The 20,258-nt window shown below is 52.3% G+C and overlaps 1 protein-coding gene across 1 annotated transcript in view; it reads right to left on the bottom strand.

Annotated features, from left to right (window-relative positions):
- ARHGEF17 (Rho guanine nucleotide exchange factor 17) overlaps nt 1-20,258 on the bottom strand; it is a 192,670-nt gene that overhangs the window by 22,001 nt on the left and 150,411 nt on the right. The window contains exons 5-9 of the mRNA XM_014603489.3: nt 19,365-19,457; nt 7,987-8,163; nt 7,176-7,226; nt 3,400-3,509; nt 846-931 (exon numbers count right to left, since the gene is read on the bottom strand). Coding sequence (XP_014458975.2) covers nt 846-931; nt 3,400-3,509; nt 7,176-7,226; nt 7,987-8,163; nt 19,365-19,457 — 517 coding nt within the window. The remainder of the gene's footprint in view (nt 1-845; nt 932-3,399; nt 3,510-7,175; nt 7,227-7,986; nt 8,164-19,364; nt 19,458-20,258) is intronic.

Genomic DNA, 20,258 nt, shown 5'->3' on the forward strand with positions numbered 1-20,258 from the left:
CAGAGCCTGTCCACACCTGCACCACACCTAGACCGTCCTCGAGGTCAGCGCTGCCTGCCATGCACCCAGCATCTCCTGCATGGCAGAGTCCCTGACAGACTGGCGAACCCCACAGCTCTGAGTTATACCCAAGTCGGGAGGCTCCATCCACCGACTGGGCATGTGGGAGGCCGTGTGTGTGTGTGTGTGCATGTCTGAATGTGTATGCACAGATGAGCATGTATGTGCATGTGCATACGTGAGGATGTGTGTGAGCTCTAGCTTGCAGATGCTGGCACATAAGCCCTAAACTTTTGAAAAGCCGTGAATCTCCCGGCTGGGAGCTGTTGCCCCATCTGGCACTGAAGGATTAGCTGAATCTGGATGTGGAGCCTCGGTCTTAGATGCATGAGCCAGGTTCATGGAGTCCCTTGCTCTCCCCTTCCACCCATGCTGGGAGGACCCTCCAATGCAAAGGCAGCTGTTATTTGAGTTGAGGGAGACTCACCAGCAGTTGGAGACAGTACAGACTTTATGATGCAGTTGGGCTGCTCTGAGTCCCTCCGCCAGATGGCAATGGGACACATACACAGCTCCTATACTACAGTATTGAAATCCAGACCTGAGTAAGTCGCTCGTAAGGGACCCCCATGAAGCAGGCTATTAGCAGAGCCCCAAACCCCAGCAGAACCTGCATCTCGGCAGCAATATAGAGCCGGTTGCTTTAGATTGAGAGGGGAAGGAGCCTGCATTGAGTAAGTCGTGGTTGTTTCCCTTGCCCTTCACTGGAAGGTGGCAACCTGGGGACTGAGCCTCAGCTGAAGCCCGCGGGTGCTACAAGGGCTAGGCAAGAACGCAGCACAGACCTTTCACGATGTCCACGTCCTCCAGGGGCAGCTTCCAGAGCAGCTTGTACTTGCTGGCAGTGTCTATGACGCTGGCTGCCGTGTAGCTGAAAGAGAAGGAAGAGAAGGGGTTATCACCTGGGGTGCGGGCATGAATGAGAGCGCTAGGGGGCAAACTCGGCAAGGCAAAGAGAGCAGGAACTGAAATCATAAGCAGAGTCAGCTGGGCCTGCCTGGACCAGAGCAAGCCAGTGTCCAGGGTCCCCGCTCTCAAGCCCATCTCTTGCTTCTCTGCCTGAACACTGAGACTGCACCGGGGGTCTGCCGCCAGGATGGGGAGCAGGCCTGACCTTAGCTTTCGGGATGCCCCGCCTGTCCCCCACCCAGTGCCGTGATTCCCCTCTCACAGATCCAGAGCAACAGACTTCCACCTTCAGCTTCCTCTGTGCAAAAATGAAGTTTATTTTCTACCTATTACTATCTTTAATGTTCCCTGAGCCTGAGGAAGGGTGCATGTGCCCAAAAGCTTGCAGAAAAAGATATTTTTTTTGTAATTTCTTAGTTGGTCTAATAAAAGGTACTATCTCTGAACCAAGCGCTTTAGAGAGTTTTGCATTTCTTTTTGTCCCAGACCAACACGGCTACCAAATACATCCGAGATCCCCCTCTTTACACCTCCAACCACCCTGCTCTGCTCTGCCTGAGAGGAGCCCCAGCCCTGGCCCTAGCCCCCCTGATGTTGTAGCCCCCATCTCATCCCATCCCAGATGGGTCTGTATAGGCCCCATAGGACAGTACTGCAGGGAGGGTGATGGAAGGGGGTGGGGTTGGTGAGCAGCACTGCTTGTGAGTAGTAATGGGGAATGAGGGAGGGGGGGAGGAGGAGGAGAGATTGGCATAGTCCAGCTGGGCATGGTGGCCTGATGCTATGCAGTACTGAGCATTTGCGGTCATGGGCAGACATGGAGGGAGGGGGCATCTCTGCCACCCCAAAAACCACTGTAGCCCTGCACCCCCTTCTCTCCCAGCCCTCATGAACTTGCTAGGTTTTCCATGCCCTGTGATGGTGCTGGGGCTCGAAGGCCTAGCAGGGACCATCTACCAGTCTTCCCTTGCACCACAGGGAAGGGGTGGTTTCTGCCAGGGCAACAGAAATGAAATGACTTCCCAAGCCATGAGAGAGCATGCTGGGGGAGGAAGGACAGCATGAGCACACAAATGTGCATGTGTATGCGGGTACCAGGTATAGAAGCACAGGACTGGAAGGGGCCTTCTGGGCTGTTAAGTCCATTCCCCTGTGTTCACAGGCAGAAATTTTACCCAAGGGATCCTCTGCCAAGTCGCTGCTTCAAATCCATGCCGAAGGCACAGACCTATGGTGCAGCTCTGCGTGGTGCTGAGGGAGCACCCGCGAGCTGTAATTGCAACTACATGAAACGGGCCAACGGGGTCAGCAGGGGTGACCAGGACCTTCCCGGGTTTGAGGTGTCCCTTCCTGAGTCTGGAATGATGGTTGGAAAAGTGGGTGGAACAAAATAGGATGCAGTTCAATAAGGACAAATGCAAGGTGCTGCACCTGGGAAGAAGGAACCACCAGCATGCCTCCAGGCTGGGGGAGGACCCTGTCAGCAGCATTGCAGCAGAAAGGGATCTCGGAGTGATAGCTGACTCCAAGATGAACATGAGTTGTCAATGTGACGAAGTGATCAGTAAAGCTAATTGCACTTTATCACGCATTAGCAGGTGCATGACAAACAGGTCCAGGGAGGCGATACTTCCCCTTGAAGCGGCATTGGTCAGGCCACAGTTGGAGTACTGCGTTCAGTTTTGGGTGCCGCACTTCAAGAGGGATGTGGACAACCTCGAGAGGGTTCAGAGGAGGGCTACTTGTATGGTTAGGTGCCTGCAGGCAAAACCCTACAAAGAGAGATTGAGGGACCTGGATCTCTTCAGCCTCTGCAAGAGAAGGCTGAGAGGTGATCTTGTAGTAGCCTACAAATTCATCGGGGGTGTGGGAGGTGATGGACCAGGACAGCAAGGAATAGGAGATGCGCTGCTTACCAGGACACCCCTTGAAGTAACTAGGAACAACAGCCACAAACTGGCGGAAAGCAGATTCAGGTTAGAAATCAGGATGAACTTCTTTATGGTAAGGGTTGCCAAAATCTGGAATCGGCTTCCAAGGGAGGTAGTACTCTCCCCTACCTTGGGGGTCTTTAAGAGGAGGCTGGACAGGCACCTGGCTGGGGTCGTCTGACCCTAGCGCTCTTTCCTGCCCAGGGCAGGGGGTCGGACTTGATGAGCTGCCAAGGTCCCTTCTGACCCAAATATCTATGAATCCATGACCCCCACAATTCAGAGTTAGAGCCAATGCTGCTCCGGGATGATGGCCAGGGACGGGGAAACCCGCTGTCTGTGGGTACATGTACGGTTCGTCACCCTGCAAGCAGAGCACTGAGCCCCTGCCCCATATCCCATCTCACAGCCCCATGGCAGGAAGGGTGTAGGGGACTGGAGACCAGCCCCAGCAGGAGAGACACCCCGTGCCCCACAGGCTGACGGCCGCTGTACTCACAGGCTCATGGAGCTGCGCCGCAGGGACCCCGACTTGCGCTTCAGCGTGGTGCAAACCAGCAGGTCCGTGAAGAGGAAGAGCGAGCGGTCCTTCTTCCCACCCACCGCCTTCTGCAGGAGAGAGGACAGGGGAGGAAGCAGGCGGGGAGATTAATACAGGGGTCACAACGTTAAAAGAAAAACGGTGGCTCATTGAAAGGCCAAAGAGGTCTTTTCTCCCTACATGTCAGGGCAAACTGTCTGTGACGGGAAGGTGGGTTTTCCAGCCAAACTTCCCAACATTTACTCCTCTCCAGAGAGCCAGTTTACAAAGGCCTGGCCAGGAGCAAGCCCATCTCAGGCTTCTTTCCTCGACATAATGTATGTCTGCCCCACTGTCTCTTTTGTTGGCCAAGCTACAATCTCCCAGGCCTAATCCTTTGCTCAGTTCCTGTGCAGCCCTTGTCCCGGGCTCACTTTCCCAGTGCCTGCAGTGGGGATTCAGCTGGAGTGAGAAGTTACTAATAAAGCAGCTGCCTTTCTACAGGTGTGGGCTTGACCTGTCCTGGGCGTATTTCCACAGGGAAGGAGAAGCTGTTGGGCTGACAGACAATACACAAAGCTAGGACGAGGTCGAGCCCTGCCCCTCGTATCCCACTGCTCAGCTGCAAGTCGCATATAATTGGCCACTCAGCATAGGCTAAAGCCGGCCCAGAGGGATGGCCCAAGTGATGTTCCCATCAAGGGTAGCAAACAAGCATGGGAAGAGGCCTATTTTCAGCCCTAGGTCAGGCTCACAGCTGTCGACTCTAAAGTCCTGGCTCCCAACTCCAACCTGAGGTCTTCCAAGCCGTGCGTGCAAGCTGAGCACCTTACAGGATCAAAGCAGGGAATGAGGGGCTTGGAAGAGGTCACCACAAGACAGCAAAGGGCTGGCACGATTAGCACATCCTCAACGTCCCCAAACTTGACCTGGGGGCAAAGGATTAGCTCAGTGCAGCCTTGCTGTCTGTGAAGGAGTGGCCCAGCTCAATGTCCAGGGCATCTGGGTGCACAGGCCAGGAGACAGGCAAGACCATCCACGCTCACCACGACCTGAAGTACAATTGTGGCATCACAGAGATGCCCCCTCTGTGGCATCGCCATGAAGGATTGGGTCCATGGGGCATCCAGCTCTGCACTGCTGATCAGGCTGATGGCTGAAGCTCCCTGATCCTGACACGATTAAGCTGCGGGTGAAAAACTGCCTTCCACAGCAAAAGCCCAAGACACGGCTGTGCGAGGTGATCCCTTGGATGGTAAGCTCTGTGGGCCACTCACTTGCCTTCCTAGGGGTCTGTACTCAGTATGCAGCCCCAACCTGAGCCGGGATACTGAAATGTAGGTGAACATCAACAGCCGCAGTAGCTCGTGTGATGGAAAAGACCTCACATCTAGCCCTTCCAATGGGCAGGGTTGCTCCATGGCCTCTCACTGGATTTGCAAAAGCAAAAGATTCCCAGGAATGAGGATCCCTTTGGGAGCAGTGACCTGGCATCTAACTCTGTTTGCAACAAGCCTGGCTCTCCTCCCATTCCCCCAAGCCAATAAATTTTGTGTGTTGGTCTGAATAAACTGATGTCCTTCCCGCTTCTCCAGCTACTGTCTTCTCTTTGATTTCCAGGGATTAGCTCCCATGATTTGGCCAGAGGAGCCTGGGAGAACAAATATGCGCATGGGCAAAAACACTCGGCTCGCTCTCCCTGGCAAATGCCAGCAAACTTTGCTCCGAGTTGGAGGAGCGAAGCAAACGTCATGGTGAACACGGACTTATTTATTTCGAGCAGTGCCGGCAGACGGGTGCTTTGGCTGCCATGGAAACACCCCGAGGAACACTTGATTGGGGAATTTAAGAGCAATCTTTCCTTTCTCTCCTCTGAAAAGCCACGGTTCTCCCCACACAAGGGAGAGAAAGAAGCAGGGGCTTGGCTATTATTTCTTTTAAGTGGCTGAGCGTGTGGGGTGGTTGCGCAGCTCTTTGAGAGGACAAGGTTCCTCCAGCAAACTGAATTCAGAGAGAGGCAGGAGATGGAGAAAGTCGATTGATCGCTCCACGACTACCCCCGGGTAATTAGGATATGAGTCATGGAGTTTAAGGCCAGAAGTGATCATAAGCTCACGTAGACTGACCACCTCTGGTCCTTACGCCTCAATCGGGGACCCAACACTAAGCCCAGCAACTTGTGCTTTCCAGGAAAGCTGCTTTGAGTGCTTTGTCTAGTTGACTTTCCAGCATGCCCGGTGGTCCAGCTTCAGCCGCTTTCCTTGGGACACCAGTTCACATTACAACACCACCCCGTGTCCTTCGGGCAGATAATGATTATCTGGGAGGAGCTTAAGGCTTGCTAGAAGTCCCTAGTCAATGCTTTGCCCCTGGAAATGGGTTTCCAGGGTTTCAGGCAACTTTTGATATCACTTATCCATCTAGAAGTGGTCTGCAAAGGGTGAAGTCCTGGCTCACGGCTGTTACAAGCATGTTATAGACAGGAGCAGCGTGCCTTATAGCCGATTATCAGCACATCAGGAGAAGGGGTTATAAGCCGTGGCCACAAAAAGACAACTGGCTGAATGAATCAGAGGCTGGAAGGCCAGAAGAGTTTGGTTGGTCTGATCTCTTGCAGAGCGCAGGCCACAGATCTTCAGCTAATAATGCCTATGTCAAGCCCACGACGCCTGTTTGGGCTATGGCAGATCTTTTATAAAGGCAGCCAGTCATGGTTGACTTCAAAGAATAGACACCCCATCGTGTCTCCCAGCGAGCTGCTCTCATGTAAACTCTGCTCTGGGCTGGACTCGACAATAAGTTAAAGCAACTGATTCGCTACGCAGCACCCTGTGTGTGGTGTGGCTGCTTTTTCTGGTTGGAAGTCAAGGCGTCACTTGAAGTGGTGTCAGACAGGACACCGTTAGAGAAATGTTGGGCAATCTGACTCCCGTCAAAGTCATGGGCACATGGGACCCAGGGCTGGAAGGGACCAGGGGTCTTGAGATCAGTCTCTCATTACTGCAGGAAACAGCATCAGAAAATCCTGTTCACAAAGAGGTCCCGTTCCATTTCCAAACCAGTTAGGCTCATGCCTTCGCTACTCTAACCAGAAAGTTGTTCTAGCCAAATCAATGAAATCTCTCCCAGAGATCTACCTAGGACCACACACCCCAATGCCAGTATGCCAACTGGACAGCACGCTCGACTTGGCTCTTCATGTCCCATCCTTGTCCAGCCATCCCAGGAGGGGACCAGGAACCAAAATACGTGAATGGCACTGATACTGCTAGAAACCAGCCCCTGTAACAGAAATACCAGGGAGACTACTAGGAGCCCTCCACCCCTGAATGAGGAGAGATGCTGCCATTGCCTTTGCCCTCACTGTGCCTGTTCTGGAGCTGAACAAAGCCCTGGCTTTCTGCAAGGTTACTGAGCAGGCCCCAAGTTGGGAGAGGGAGTGCACTGCACAGAGAAGCTCATCAAAAGCCGACGCACAAAGCTGGTGTTTTCCAGGGGGTCCGCTCTCACCTCAAACTCAACAAAGGCCTTGTGACTGCTATTCAAGCTCTGCACAAAGCACTGCAGGGCAGGCATGACGCATGGGCTGGGGTTTCCCCGAAGACATCTCCCACTGGAGCCTGTGTTTAGCTTTCCTCTCTACAGGCACCGCAGCTCAGAGTGGCAATTTTTGAGAGGTGCAGGAGCCCCGTGGCCACCCACTTCAACGAGGGGTGAAGGGGGCACGCGAGTTAGACCGAGGACGCTGCTCTTACCATTTCTATCACCATCTCCTGGCGCAGGAACTTCCGCAGAGGGGCCTGAAGCTGAAATGACAGAAACAAGAGAGTCCTGAGGGGTGCTGCAGGCTCCGTCGGGGTCAGGGATGACCCCACAGCTAGCACCACAATGCGTACGAGGCCTTGGCCATGAACGTATCCAGGGCCAATTCAGGATTGCACAGGGACGGCGCCTTCTGCCAGAGGCTTCCAAGAGCCTCACACTGGGGATTTAATCATCGTCTCTGGGCTAGGTGCATGGAGCCCAAATTATGGGGGTGAGGGGAGAGGAGCACCAGAAGCGGGTTGTATGGGGAAGAGAAGCCAGGTGATACAGAGGCTGCCCTGACACCAACCAAGCCAGAGTTTTTAGGGAGACTCTAAGGAAACCAGCTCCATGTTCGCTTGCCCAGAAGCCGGACAAACTAACTCTGGGTGTAAAATAATCCTTTACGCGCTGCTGGTAGGCATTCATGAAATTCAGATTTTGGGGGCTCTGGTTTGGCCCAGTAGAGAATTAGATAGCAGCTGGGACGTCCCAGTCAAGACCCACAACAGGCCCAAGGCACGGGTGTACTCCAGTTGGAGTTTCTTGTGCCCCATCTCATTGCCCCAGGGCAATGGAGAGAGCAAAGGAGCTCAGGGGTCCCATACCAAAGCCCAGTCTTGAGCCCACATCGGAGCCCACTGAGCCAAGTCTAAATCCTCAACCAGGCTGTTCAGCAAGAAGCAACTCACACCCCCAAACTGGCTTCCCTACCCAAAGGACGTGGTAGTCTTGGGTTGGCAGAGACTGTCGCATACGTACGTCCTCCATCCCTTCAATGTGGGACTCGATCTCTTGTACTATTCTGGCATTCCTCTCTACTTCCTCGGCGCTCTTCATGCCTTTGTTGATCCTCTCGGCCACTTGCTTGATGTTCCTTTGGGCGTCTATTAGGAAGGGGTAGTCGGGGTGGTCCTCGGGCGTGTGCTTCAGGAGGTCCTAGTGAAAAAACACCAGGAGAGGTTACTGTGAGGTACACAATGGACTGCACTGAGCCAGACACAACCCCGGGGACCTGTCCCATCCCAGAGATCCTATGCGGTTATCGATGCTATCCAGCTTAAGCTGTCATGTGGAACCTGTAGGACCATGTGTTTCTCCCCACTGAGGTCTGAGTAGCCTGTCAGATCCATCCCTTATAGGGTGAGCCATATAAACTCATGAGGTTTCCTTCATCATTGTCTAAATGTAAGCTCCTGTAATCCCTCTGCTGTTGTCTGGGTAATGAGCAGTAAGCTCATGGGTATTACACTCTGGGAATGCATTACGTCTCCAGTCAGGTGTCATCGACCTGTTATGCTGTGTCTATGATACTGGATTTCTGCAAAGAAAACTGCCTACTGCAACTGCACTAGTTGATCTCTGCCAGCACGAACACTGTTAAACACTTTATGCATTGCTCTTACCGCTAAGAAAACAGGTGTATTTTGATCAGAGGATAATGAATGTGATTCATGACTAAGAAATAGCTTGCACGTAGAGGCTTTTCTTTCACAGATCTCAAAGGAATTTTCCAAGGAGGGCAGATGATTACCACCAGTTTAGAAATGGGCAAACCAAGGCACAGTGAGATTAAGTGATTTACCCAAGGTCACTCAACAGGCCAGTGGCAGAGCTGGAAGTAGCCCCAAGTGTCCTGTGTCTCAGCCCAGTTCTCGATGGCCCTCTTACTCATGCCAGGCCTGGTGCTGCGATATGCTTGGTACCATATCTCAACTGCACTTCTTGTGCCAATGCTGCAGACAGCCACGTCCCATGTGTACAGCCAAGCAAAGCATTTTCATCCCCAGTCTCAGGGGTCCCTGAGCTGCCAGCTAGAGTTAGCTGCAAGTCAGGCTCCTTGCAGAGATGGGGCCCGGCTTTTGCATGGACAAGCTGACAGCTGCGATTGCAAAAAAGGAAGCCTTTGAGAAGGCTCTTTGGCTTTACAGTGCATGTAAACCTTTCCGAAGAGTGTGGATTGAGATGCTTTCAATAGGGGTCTCCTACTGGGAGACCAACTCATGGGACGGGTTCAAGCAGGGCTGCATTTGGCCTGCTATTTTCTGCAGCCCATCTATGGGTGGTCATGTGCATGGCCAGGACTGCTCTCTCTTCCAATCCGTGCCACCGATATCTGGATGTGTGCACAGAGCCAGGATCCTGCATGCATCCCTTGGTGCTTTACAGACATTTCCACCAGATCAGACAGGAATCTCCATTTTTAACACCAGACCGGTTTTCCTCTTCTAATGTTTACAAAGGGAGATGAAAGTAGGATCCAGCCAGAATGGCATTACCCACCTCTTAAGGGTCGAAAGCAAAGATTTGCACAATGATCTCTGATTGGATCGTCAAAAGAGATCGGTAATTAGGGCTCCACAGAACTCACCTGCAACCGATTGCACCATGTTCATTGGCACATGCTTCTCTTCCCCATGGGTTATCACAAGGATCAGTTAATGGCTGAAAATATACTGTGCTATTATGCTGGTGGGAGTGGATTGTTTTCATGGTGCTCTCGACTCCAGCAATTTTCAGAATAAACAATGTTGTAGAAGCTCATTTCGTGATTATTCCTAGGCAGGGCATTTTACTTCTGAACATAACAAGGCAATTTGCTTCATTACTGAAGCAGCGGATGCAGTACTTAAAACATTACCAACCAATTGCTTACAGCGCGGTTCCTGTTCTGGCCAAACGATTGTGTCATCAAACGGTAATCAGGTTTGAAAGCAGCTTCTCCTCGGGAGCTGAGCAATTCCTGTTTCCATCTGATACGCTGGAAAAGATCAGCAATGCACCGTTGCTAAGAAATGGGCTGCCTCAAACAGCGTGCTGGAAAGATGGGCATTTTGCATTGCGCCGGGCTTTGCAAAAGATGGAGGGTTCAGCGAGTCGCGAGCTCTGCATCGGTATGTGTGTATCGACTAAAAGCAGCTCAGACCACCTCGGCGCTGCGGGGCTTTGAAGCCCTTCTCAAGCCCGATGTGTTGTTTTCTGTTTGCTGCATGGCAGGGTGAAAGCAGAGGTGTGGAGGACTCTCCTCTGAAAGGCAAACGGGTATTGGTGAAATCATACTGGATCAGCACTTCATTTCTTGTGACTCCCCTGCAGCTCCTACTCTAAGCCCCAGCTTCTGGAGTCGTGGGATTGTGTACGAATCTCAGCAGTCTTTTTTTTTTTTTTTTTCTTTAAAGGCAGTTTCTGGCAATAATGATCCTAGATTAGATAAAAGCTTGAAAGTGCAGCCCTTAAGGGTTAAAAAAACCACTGGAAGATAAATGCAAAGAATCCCTTTTTAAGTCTCATGATTTTTAAGTCAGGCCTGTGATCTCACGGGACCTGATTTGTGATTTCTGACCTCTTGAGGTTGCCAATCCTGGTTTCACTCTTAGTTCTCATGTTCAAACCCAGCCCAAGGCAAGGGTGATGGCTGGGTCCTTGCTGTCAGAGTTGGGCTGTGTCACCCCAGACACACAGGCAGATATCACCGCAGAGCTCCCATCTCCGGTTCCTGACTCCATCAGCAGCAGGGTAAAGCTCTCCAAGCTTGTCTGGTACTTGCCGCCTCAAGCTAGTGAAGATTTAAAGGGCTGCCTCTGCCTTGCATCAACCCAGCAAGGTTAGCAAGTATGCCATCAGCAGCGTGGCTACTCAAGATTGCACCCTGCATCGAGACAGTGGGGAAGGCATCTAGTTTCCAGGTTGGATCCAATGCCCTACAAGCCCTAAAAGTGCTACTTGAATAAAAGGCACCAATGGCGCTGTGCTGACCCATCTGCATGTTGTCTCCATGGGGCTTGGGCAGCCTGTGGCTGTGTAGATTGTCCCCTGTGCCATCACCCTGGACTTCACATAGGATGAAGGCTTGGGACTGTAATGTGGGAGCTGTGGCTTCGCCTCCTGGCTTCACTTGCTGCCTTGGGTGAGTCACTTCATCGCTCCGTGCCCCATCTGCGAAACGGGGGGAAACCCCCTCAAGTATCTTTGGACCGCACGCTATTCGGGGCAGGATTTGGTCATTGGGGCTTACAAGTCTCTGATAGGCACTGGTGCTGTCACAAGCAAAACAAGAAGTGAAAGCAGCTTTGCAATCATTGCAGCGACTTGCTAAAGAGCCAGGTGCCAGGAGGGCCTGCTCAGGTGGACTTCGGCTATGGACAGACACAATGTTAAACCATGCTCATGGGAGAGGGGTATTTTCTACCCAGGGATGTGCATCAGCTGAACCGATGCAACTGTTTCATCTGTTTGCTCCTACCCTGGTATAGCAGACAGAGCTAAACCACTGTTGCTTTAAACCTGAACAAAACAGCTTAAAAGCTGCCAGTGGTTTAGTTGCTACTTAAAGCAGAATGGAGCAAACAGATGAGACAGCTACAGTGGACCACTTAAAGTGCCTCAACTGCTGGTGTGTCTGCACCCTTTGATACCCTTACCTGAGGCTGATTCCACCTTGAACTGTGTTGCCCGAGAAACTGCCTGGGGAAAGGAGCTGTAGAGCAAATCCAGGCCTCCGTCAAGGACCGTGTGAGGGAGACTGTGACGCTGAGCAGAAGGGACGATGGGTTTTTTGCCAGCTGTCGGGGCATTAGTCATTCCAACTACTTAAAGCTGGCTGGTTGTCTGCCCGGAGGCAAATGAAAGTGCCAAGGCTGGTGAGTAATGGGAGGTGATTTGGTGCCAGGCGGGGGCATCGGTTGAATCAGAAAGCATCAAGGCTGGTGACTTGTCGGGGAGGGTGATCTATAGCGGCCAGAGACTGTATCTCTTGCAGGCTGTCCAGGGAACACGCTGCCACATGGGTCGCCAGCTCGCATGCTTTCCATCATGGCTCTGCTTCCCCCAGGAGATCAGTCGTGTTTTCAGGGGGTTCCCAAATTCCCATTTGTGTCCAGCGGGCTCGCTGCCAGGGCCAGCTCTGCCTTTCATCCACATGCTCCATCCCTCCTTTCAGCCCTTCCTGTGTAGCCAGGTCTCCCCACGCTCCCTGCATCTCACCAGACTTCCCTTTCAGCTGGTTTGGTTTCTTTCTGCCCTGCTGGAAGGCTGGCACCCTCACACCCAGCCAGCTGCCCTGCAGCATGAGGAACCAGGGGTAGCAGCCAGCCCAGGACTGCTCCGACGGGGCTGCGTGTGCAATGGGGAGCCTGGCTGGGGTATGAGGGTGCTTCAGCTGCCAGTTAGCCCTGCACTGAAGCACCCTCGTGCCCCGACCAGCCCCTTTGCAGCACATGGAGCCCCGTCGGAGCAGCCCTGGGCTGGCAAGCTGACCCCCTGGGTCCCCGGCCAGCCTGGACTGCTCTGATGGGGCTCCATGGGCTGCACATGAAAACCTCCAGAGCAATAAGCCCCAGCCTTTATTCATGCACATTAATTGCATGTGTAGATGTGCCCAATTATTACTAGTTATTATTACATCTTTATTGCTATTATCAGCCATCTTTTCCTACCTCTGCTCCCGTCTACAGGTGCATCAATCCAAGTTTAGTCCATACAGTCTTCAGGACAAGAAGCATACATTCATGTGTTAAGGGAAGGTACCTAATGCACTTCTGGATGCTCAAATAAATATCAAATATCAAATACATGTTTGCTAGATTTTAAAATCTCCTTCTCTCAAAACATAGGTACTTCTAGCCTTAGATCTATACTACTCTAAACCTTTTCTTTGAATCACAGAAAATGAGGGTTGGAGGGAACTCAGGAGGTCACATTTAATCTAACCCCTGCTCAAAGCAGGACCAGCCCCAACTACATCATCCCAGTCACGGCTTTGTCTAGCTGGGCCTTAAAAACCTCCAAGGATGGAGATGCCACAACCTCTCTGGGTAACCTGTTCCAGTGCTTCACCGCCCCCCTAGTGAGAACAATTTTTGACAGGCTAAATAGCTTGAGCAATCGAGCCTGGTTGCAAACTGTTTTACTCCATAATAACAGCTTGAGGTAGCGATCCGACATGCTGAGAAAGGCAGAGATTTTGGAAAGTGCTGTTTGTGGCATCGAGCCCTGTCGACTGTTTTATATTTCGGACAAAGAGAGAAAAGATATCTTGCCCCCTAATACTTAACATCTTGTGCGACCTAAGCCTTTCAGCACGGTTATTTTTAAAACCAAAAAAGGGGATAATCCAGAACTCAGGATAAAAAAAAAAAGTGTGGGTTGTTTTTAGTTTTCTGGGTCAGGTGATAAATCAGATTTCACAGTTGGCCTCTAACAACTTTGGGGATCGTACTGGAAAATTACCTGGGTTTTTTTGAGCTAATAAACAGCTTTACTGTCTGCAGGCAACTATTCCAAGTTCTTCCTATTTCTCCAATAATGCCATCGCCTGTTGAGTGAATTATACTACTCCTCGGCTCTGCATAGTGTCTGTGCATTGGCAGCTTCACTAATGCCCCTTGACTTAATTTACTGTGGAAACCTCAGATGTCTGGCTCTGTTCGGGGCATAAAAATAGTAGACGCTTGTGCAAGCGCAATGAGATCATTGCGTTTGCCTGCAAATATTAGCGAGGCAAAGGCAAGGCACGGGAATGTGACTGGCTCAGATTCCTCATTTTCATTAGCAGGCAGCCAGCTACATTGGATCCCTAATTAGGTTAGGGCGACCACGGTATACAGCTGCCTTGGAAGGCACGAGGGTGATGGGTATGCAAATCACCACGGAGAAGAGCCCTGGCATACAAACTGACGGCAGCAGACAGGTAATTACAGAAGGTTAAACAAGAGGCCTCAACGTGCTATAACCTGAATTAAAACTGGCTGCAGTCTTACCCAAAAACCCACAAGCAAAGGAAGTCCAAGGTCATTGCTACTACGGGACAGAAGATCACTTGAGGAAACCGAGGCTGCTCTAGGAAGGGAGTCAGTCTTGCTCATGTCACGGAGATGGTATATTACAAATCCTCCAGCAGCACTGGAGGCACTTTTCAGTGCCCAAAAATATTTTCAACTGGGGTGCTCCATCTCCAGCCAGCCCAGGGAGCTGTGCCATCCAGTCCTTGGGGGTCCCCATGGGCCAAAAATTTGGCAGCAGGGGAGAGGTGGCTGCTTCCCTACTAGATTAGGACCCAGAGCTGGCGTGGGTCCGACCCAGGCACACAGAAGCTGTCTGGAGGCAGTGTGGGACTCGATTTGGTGGTGCGGGGCTAAGCAGAGGCAGTGCAGGGCCCAGGGAGGCACTGTTCCTGGGACACAGGGCTGAGGGAGGAGTGTGGGGCCACCCCATCCAGGTTGGCCAAGGGGGGCAGCATGGCACTAATCCAGCTGGCGGACCACCCCCATTAAGGGTCCAATCTAGTACATGGCACCAAAAGGTTCAGCACCACCATCTCAAACTACTGCGGGGATGTTGCTGAGCTTCCCCCAGTAAGAGACGGTGCAGCACGTCAAGTGCGGAAATGTGAAACGCTCTCCAGCTGCGTTGGAGCCGCAGTGCTGGGCTTTCTCCTCCAGTGCAAATGCTTGCTGTGCCATGCCAGCAGTCCCGGATGTGGCAGGGGCTAGATGCGCGTGTGTTTAGAGTGGAGTCACGCCATCTGCAGACTTGGCCCCCGGCCTGCTGAAAAGGCAAAAGATGGGCTGAAGCGTTCTGCAGCTGAATGCAGGACTCCAGCTGCTGAATCGCTGCTCCTGCTGGGTAAAACCAGACTCAAACTCCCCAACACCATGAGACCGGGCTGGAACAGCACAGGGATGGGTAGAGCTGGGGATACCCACAGGACCCTGGGAGTCTGGGCAGTAAAGAGAAGCTTGCACAGAGCCTGCCTGCGGTGGGAGGGAGTGCTTGCTGAGCACGCCTCTCTGAGCGCTAACAGGAAACCTGCGCTCTGTAGCTAAGGGGAAGAAGCTCCCCTTGTGCACTGAAAGGGCCACGGGCATGTCCAGGATGTCGAGAGCGAGGGCAAACACTGGGCAGGAACAATACTCTCGGCTCATGCAGGGGGTATGAAATTGCTGAGAAACCTTCAGCTGAGGCTGGCGCTGCATTAGATTAGCAATCGCTGCGCCGGATGGCTGTAGGCTGTGAGGAATGGTGGGGCTGGAGGACAGGGTAGAAAAGAGTCCTGCTAGATGTGTGCATGTGGATCTCATCAGCTGCTCAGGGGAAATGACAAGGAAGCGGGGTGAGGGGGGTTCTCATGAACTGGGGACAGCGCCTTGGAGTCAGGAGAAGCCATGTGAGGTGCAAGCCAGCGCTTGGTTAAAGCTGAGCGTCTCCTGTCTCTGCCTCGTTCCTTCTTCTTCCCCGTTCTCTCGGTGCCGTGGTGCTGTCTCGTTCGTCCTTTCTCCCCAATTCCTTCTGCCTCTCCATTCCTGTCTATGGGCTCAGCGAAGAGAGGATGCGGAAGGACCAAAACAACTGCCTGGCGTGGAGACTTTGTGCCTCGATATCAGGCAAGCCACAAAAAATGTCCCTCCCCAGCACGTTAATGCCATTCTTGTCCTGCAGGCTGAGTAAGGGCTGTTTCCTAGAAATCGCTCCAATGCACTTCCCCTGAACCAGGTGCATGAGGCATCTGGGGAATGTAGCTCATAACAACACCAGGCAGCTGGGGGGTCTGCTCACATCATCTCTCCAGGCCTGGCTGTTTCCTTTCAGTGGCTCCGGATAGAGTAAAAGCCCAATCAGGAAGCTGTCATCGTTGTGGATGAGAAAGATGTTTGGCTGTAAAACCTGGGCTGCCTGATGCATGTTGTAGCTTGGCCTCCTGAAGCATTTTCCAAATGTTGCTTCATGCCACCCATGCAAGGCAGGAAAGACGATGCATTAATGTTCCTCCTTCATCAACAAGTAATATCAGCCCAATGAGGTGAAGGGACTTGGCCAAGGTCATGAGTAAGAATAACCGATCCCACAGTCTTCATAAACCTCCTGCCGGCTGTCTATCAGCAGGCAATTATTCCAGCTCTCCATTGTAACTGTTCTCTCCAGACTCATCATTCCCATCTCAGCTGTTCTCCACAAGCCTTTTAACATTTCCATCAGGCCAATGAGTGATTGGGGTGGCTCAGGTTTAGCGACCCAGCTTCGAAGCAACTTGATGAGTCTTGATTTCCAGAACCTGCTCGGCATCGACCCTCTGAAATTGGGGCCCATTGAAGGGGGATTAAGTTAGACCCCCACAAAAGGACCAATCAATCATTTTGGGAAACCCTGGCCCAGCCTCTGGGTGTTCACAGATTTAATTATACGGGAAGAACAAGTTAACAGGGATATGGTGTCTAGCAATTTTCTGTTAGCTGCAGGCTCCAGCCTCAGCGACTTCCACAGGGCCGAGTCCTTGGCTTGTTAGTTAATTTGTAAGCATGATCATAGAAGAGAATCATGGAGCCAAAAAGCCCCAAGGCTGGAAGGGTCCTTGTTCAGTCCAACCCCTGCACAAAGGCAGGATGTGCTGTTCCTAACCTATCCCAGACATGCCACGTGTATGCATGGCTTTCATCACTGTATGCACTGGCCCCCTACTCTAGCTCCGTGTGCAAGGGTTGACTGGGGCACAGGCGGTCAGTACGAGTGGGTCGCACTAGGTCAGAGGTTTACTGGAGTGGATGCTGGATGTCAGCTCTAGTCCAAGGGCTGAGATAAAACTGCAGTCAGGGAACCAATTGACCCAGGCCTGGAGGTTCAAGAAAGGAAGAGGAGCAAGCAGAAGCAGGCAGGAGGGTCAGAGCTCGGAGTCAGGTTTAGGAGATCCAAGCAGGCCAGAGGTACAGCAAAACCATTTATTGCCCAGATAGCTTGCTGCTGTCTGTCCTAGTTTATACAAGCCAGGGTGAGCAGGGCCTTCTCCTGAGGAATGACTCTTCCCAATCCCCTTGATTCCCTCCAGCTGCAGCCTGCGACCTACCCTGGCTGGGCCTCCATTCATTACACCACATATCTCTGAACTTCAGGGAAGTTTAGGACCCAGATCCTAATTCAACCAACTCAGCTCTGGTCTGAGAAATAAAAGCTCAGGTCCTAGTCACAGCAGCACTGGCCTGTGTCATCAGGAGAATAGGAAGGTCACTTGACCAATGCACTTGCCGCTTGGCCATGCCAGCCAACATGCCTCCACAAACAAGCCAAGGGGTTTTGCATGCAGAAGGGTTATCACTACAGCTGTGACTTGTGCAAAGCTACTAATAAAGAGAAGTTTGGCTTGTCTGCCACATTTGCAGTTGCACTGAATGTAGCCACATGGTTTCCACTCCTTGCTCCTTCACCTCCTAGTTCCAATACAGCAAGCAGAGCTGAAAGAAAGAACTGCTTTGACTGCTGGCAAGCAATGGAAATGCATTCAGTGGCACAGAAACCCAAAATGCACTATTTGGGGTGAACGTCGGGGAGTCTGGGATCCCAGAGTTTGAGCTGGTCACAGCTCTCTCCATGAATTTAGGCTTGTATCACACACTCATCACACCTACTTCTGAATGCATATTACTACGTATCATTTGTATCACCGCAGTGCCCAGCATCCCTAATCAGCGACCAGAACCCCATGGGGCTCAGTGCTGTAGAAGCACAGAGAAAAGGGCATCCTTTATCCTGCAGTCTAAATGGCAGCCTTCCACCACTGCGCAAGTGGTTGTCAACCTTTTCAGACTTGAGGAACTGCTCATTAGACTCAAGTCACTCCATGGAAAATGCCAGCTCTTTGCTTTCACTTGTTTCTTGACTACGGAAAAATGTGAGAGCAAGTCTTCTGTGGCAAAGAACCGTGGAAGCCCAGAGCAGGGCACGCTGTTTGGGACACTCTGGATTCTTATTTGCAACCTCTGGGTTTGTGTTGTGACTCATGCATAGGTGTTTGCACACCTAATAGTGCTAATATTGAGTGGCACCCTGGAGCACCTGAAAAGGATCTCAGAGCACCCTGGTTGAGCATCACGGCTCTACTCCTTAGCCCCCCTGCTGTGCACTCTCCCACCAGGGTAATATAAAGTGTTAATACCCACCTAGTACTTGACAGTAGGTGCTGTGTGCCCTGCCAGATGGACGTCCCAGAGAGAACACAGATTATCTGACTCTGACCTCACACACTCCTCCCTTGTGAACTCAAGGAGAATCTCCACTGGCTGCAGGGTGTCTGGCACATGGGACAGGAGCTCAGATTGCACCCAGTGGAGGTCAGCAGTGCACACGCTGGCCAGTATTTCGCCACATGCAACCCTGGAAGGAAGCCGCTTGTCCAGTGCAGCTTTCTCCTCACTCCTCCCTCGCTCCAGATGACAGAGATCAAATGCAAGTTTGGACCTACACAGAATACTCCTGCTATGTGACTGGTTTCGGCCGCTACTGCAGACCTCTCAGAGGATGCCTGTAAGACTCTCAAACCTCAGATCTAGCTACCTCCATTAGAAGAGACGTGTTCACAGGTCTCTGTTCAGTGCACGTGTGGTCTCTCTTGGCACGTGTGGCTCACAATGTAGTGTTGTAACATCAGAGCCACGCCAGGCTCCCAGCCCACACCCTCTCCCCCTCTGTAACACAAGACCAGCTGTCTGCTCCGGTACCTGCTGGGTGGATTGTAGCCCAGGCTCCTGGCACAGCTACAGCATGGCCGGCCAGCCTGCCTTAAGAGGCATCCAACCACTGCCCCAAGGTGTCCTGGGCATATTCAGCAACCTTCCTCCCATGCAGACAAAATCAGGTTTCATCAGCCCAAGGTTGAAGACCAAAGGTCAATTTGCAGGTGGGTAAAGCCCTGTGCTTTGTCCATATGCATGGAGGGGAGGGGGAGCTACATTGCTCGTAGCCCCTGGCCTGAGCTTCTTACCTACAAGAGGGGTCAGCGGGGTCGGAGCTCAGCTCCACACCAGAAGATCAAGGCTTGATTCCAGCTATCTTGGAGAGAAAAGGCTGGGGGCGGGGGTGGTCATTGCTTAGCCCCTTCCACATAAATACAGGACATCTCAACCCAAGTGTGAACAAATCCATGGGCAACAGTTCTACCAGCTCTCCTGGACTTCAGGAAATCATGCATCTCACCTTGTCTCCCCGCTGTCCCCTGCATTGCCCCGCTCTCCTGCTTCATGGCATCCCTCCCTGAGCCAAGCAGCCCAGTGGGGACACTGCAATCACAGACATGCCAAGAGTGGCATGCAGCCCTGAAAGAGCTCATCAGTCCTGGCCCCCATCCACCATGGTACCTCGCCCCCCGGCCCTCTCACCTTAACCAGCAGCTCATAGCGCGGGATCCGCTGCACAGGCTTGATCATCAGGTCGGACAATGCCTGCTTCTCCTTGTTCTCTCTCATGCTTTGCTGCAAAACACCAGGAGGGGACAGAGGCAGGTCCTTGTTAAGAATGGGGATGAGGAGTGGCAGGGTTTGCCCCTGGATGCCAGTGGATGTCCTGACACCAGGGTCAAGGCCAAGTCTCAACATGACCATTCTGGGGGATGTGAAACTGGTGTCTATTTGGGGCCAGGATAAGAGTGAATATGTGGGCAGATCATCCTCTATCTGTCTGTGAAGCACCTGGTGCTGGTCACTGTCAAAGCCAGGATAGGTCTTGGGTGTGATACAGTCTGACAGCCTCATGTTTGTCTCATCTGAGTGCCCCTAGGCAGTGCACAAGAACTGGGCAGATACCCCAGTCAGCTTACAGGTGCAATCCCATGGGAATGGGCAGGGCTGGCAGACAGTGCCCATCTTCGCTGCTAGGAGGGTGCTCTCTGAGTCCCTCTCCCTATCCTCCGGGCTCCCTAATCTGTCTGAATTTGAGCCCACTTGCTCCTTGCCCATGAAGGCATCATGTGGCCCATCATGCATCTCCATGGGGATGCCGAACGAACATGGGCATTTCTACAATCAGGCGAGTTCCAGCTGCTGTGCCGCAGAGGGTGAGACACAGGGAGGGAAGTCTTTGTTCAGATACCAGGGTTGTGTTGTTCAGCACAACAGCCAGGGTCTGAAGTGATACTGGCTGGGGTCTGGAGTCACACCAGTTCACACCAGCTGGGGTCTGGAGGGGCACCACTTCACACCAACTGAGGTCTGTAGTGATGCCATAGCCCTCTCTTTCCCTTGGCAATACATAAAGGAATCAGCTCATCAGCAGCT

The sequence above is a fragment of the Alligator mississippiensis genome, chromosome 1 (assembly GCF_030867095.1).
Source record: "Alligator mississippiensis isolate rAllMis1 chromosome 1, rAllMis1, whole genome shotgun sequence".
NCBI classification, from domain to species: domain Eukaryota; kingdom Metazoa; phylum Chordata; order Crocodylia; family Alligatoridae; genus Alligator; species Alligator mississippiensis.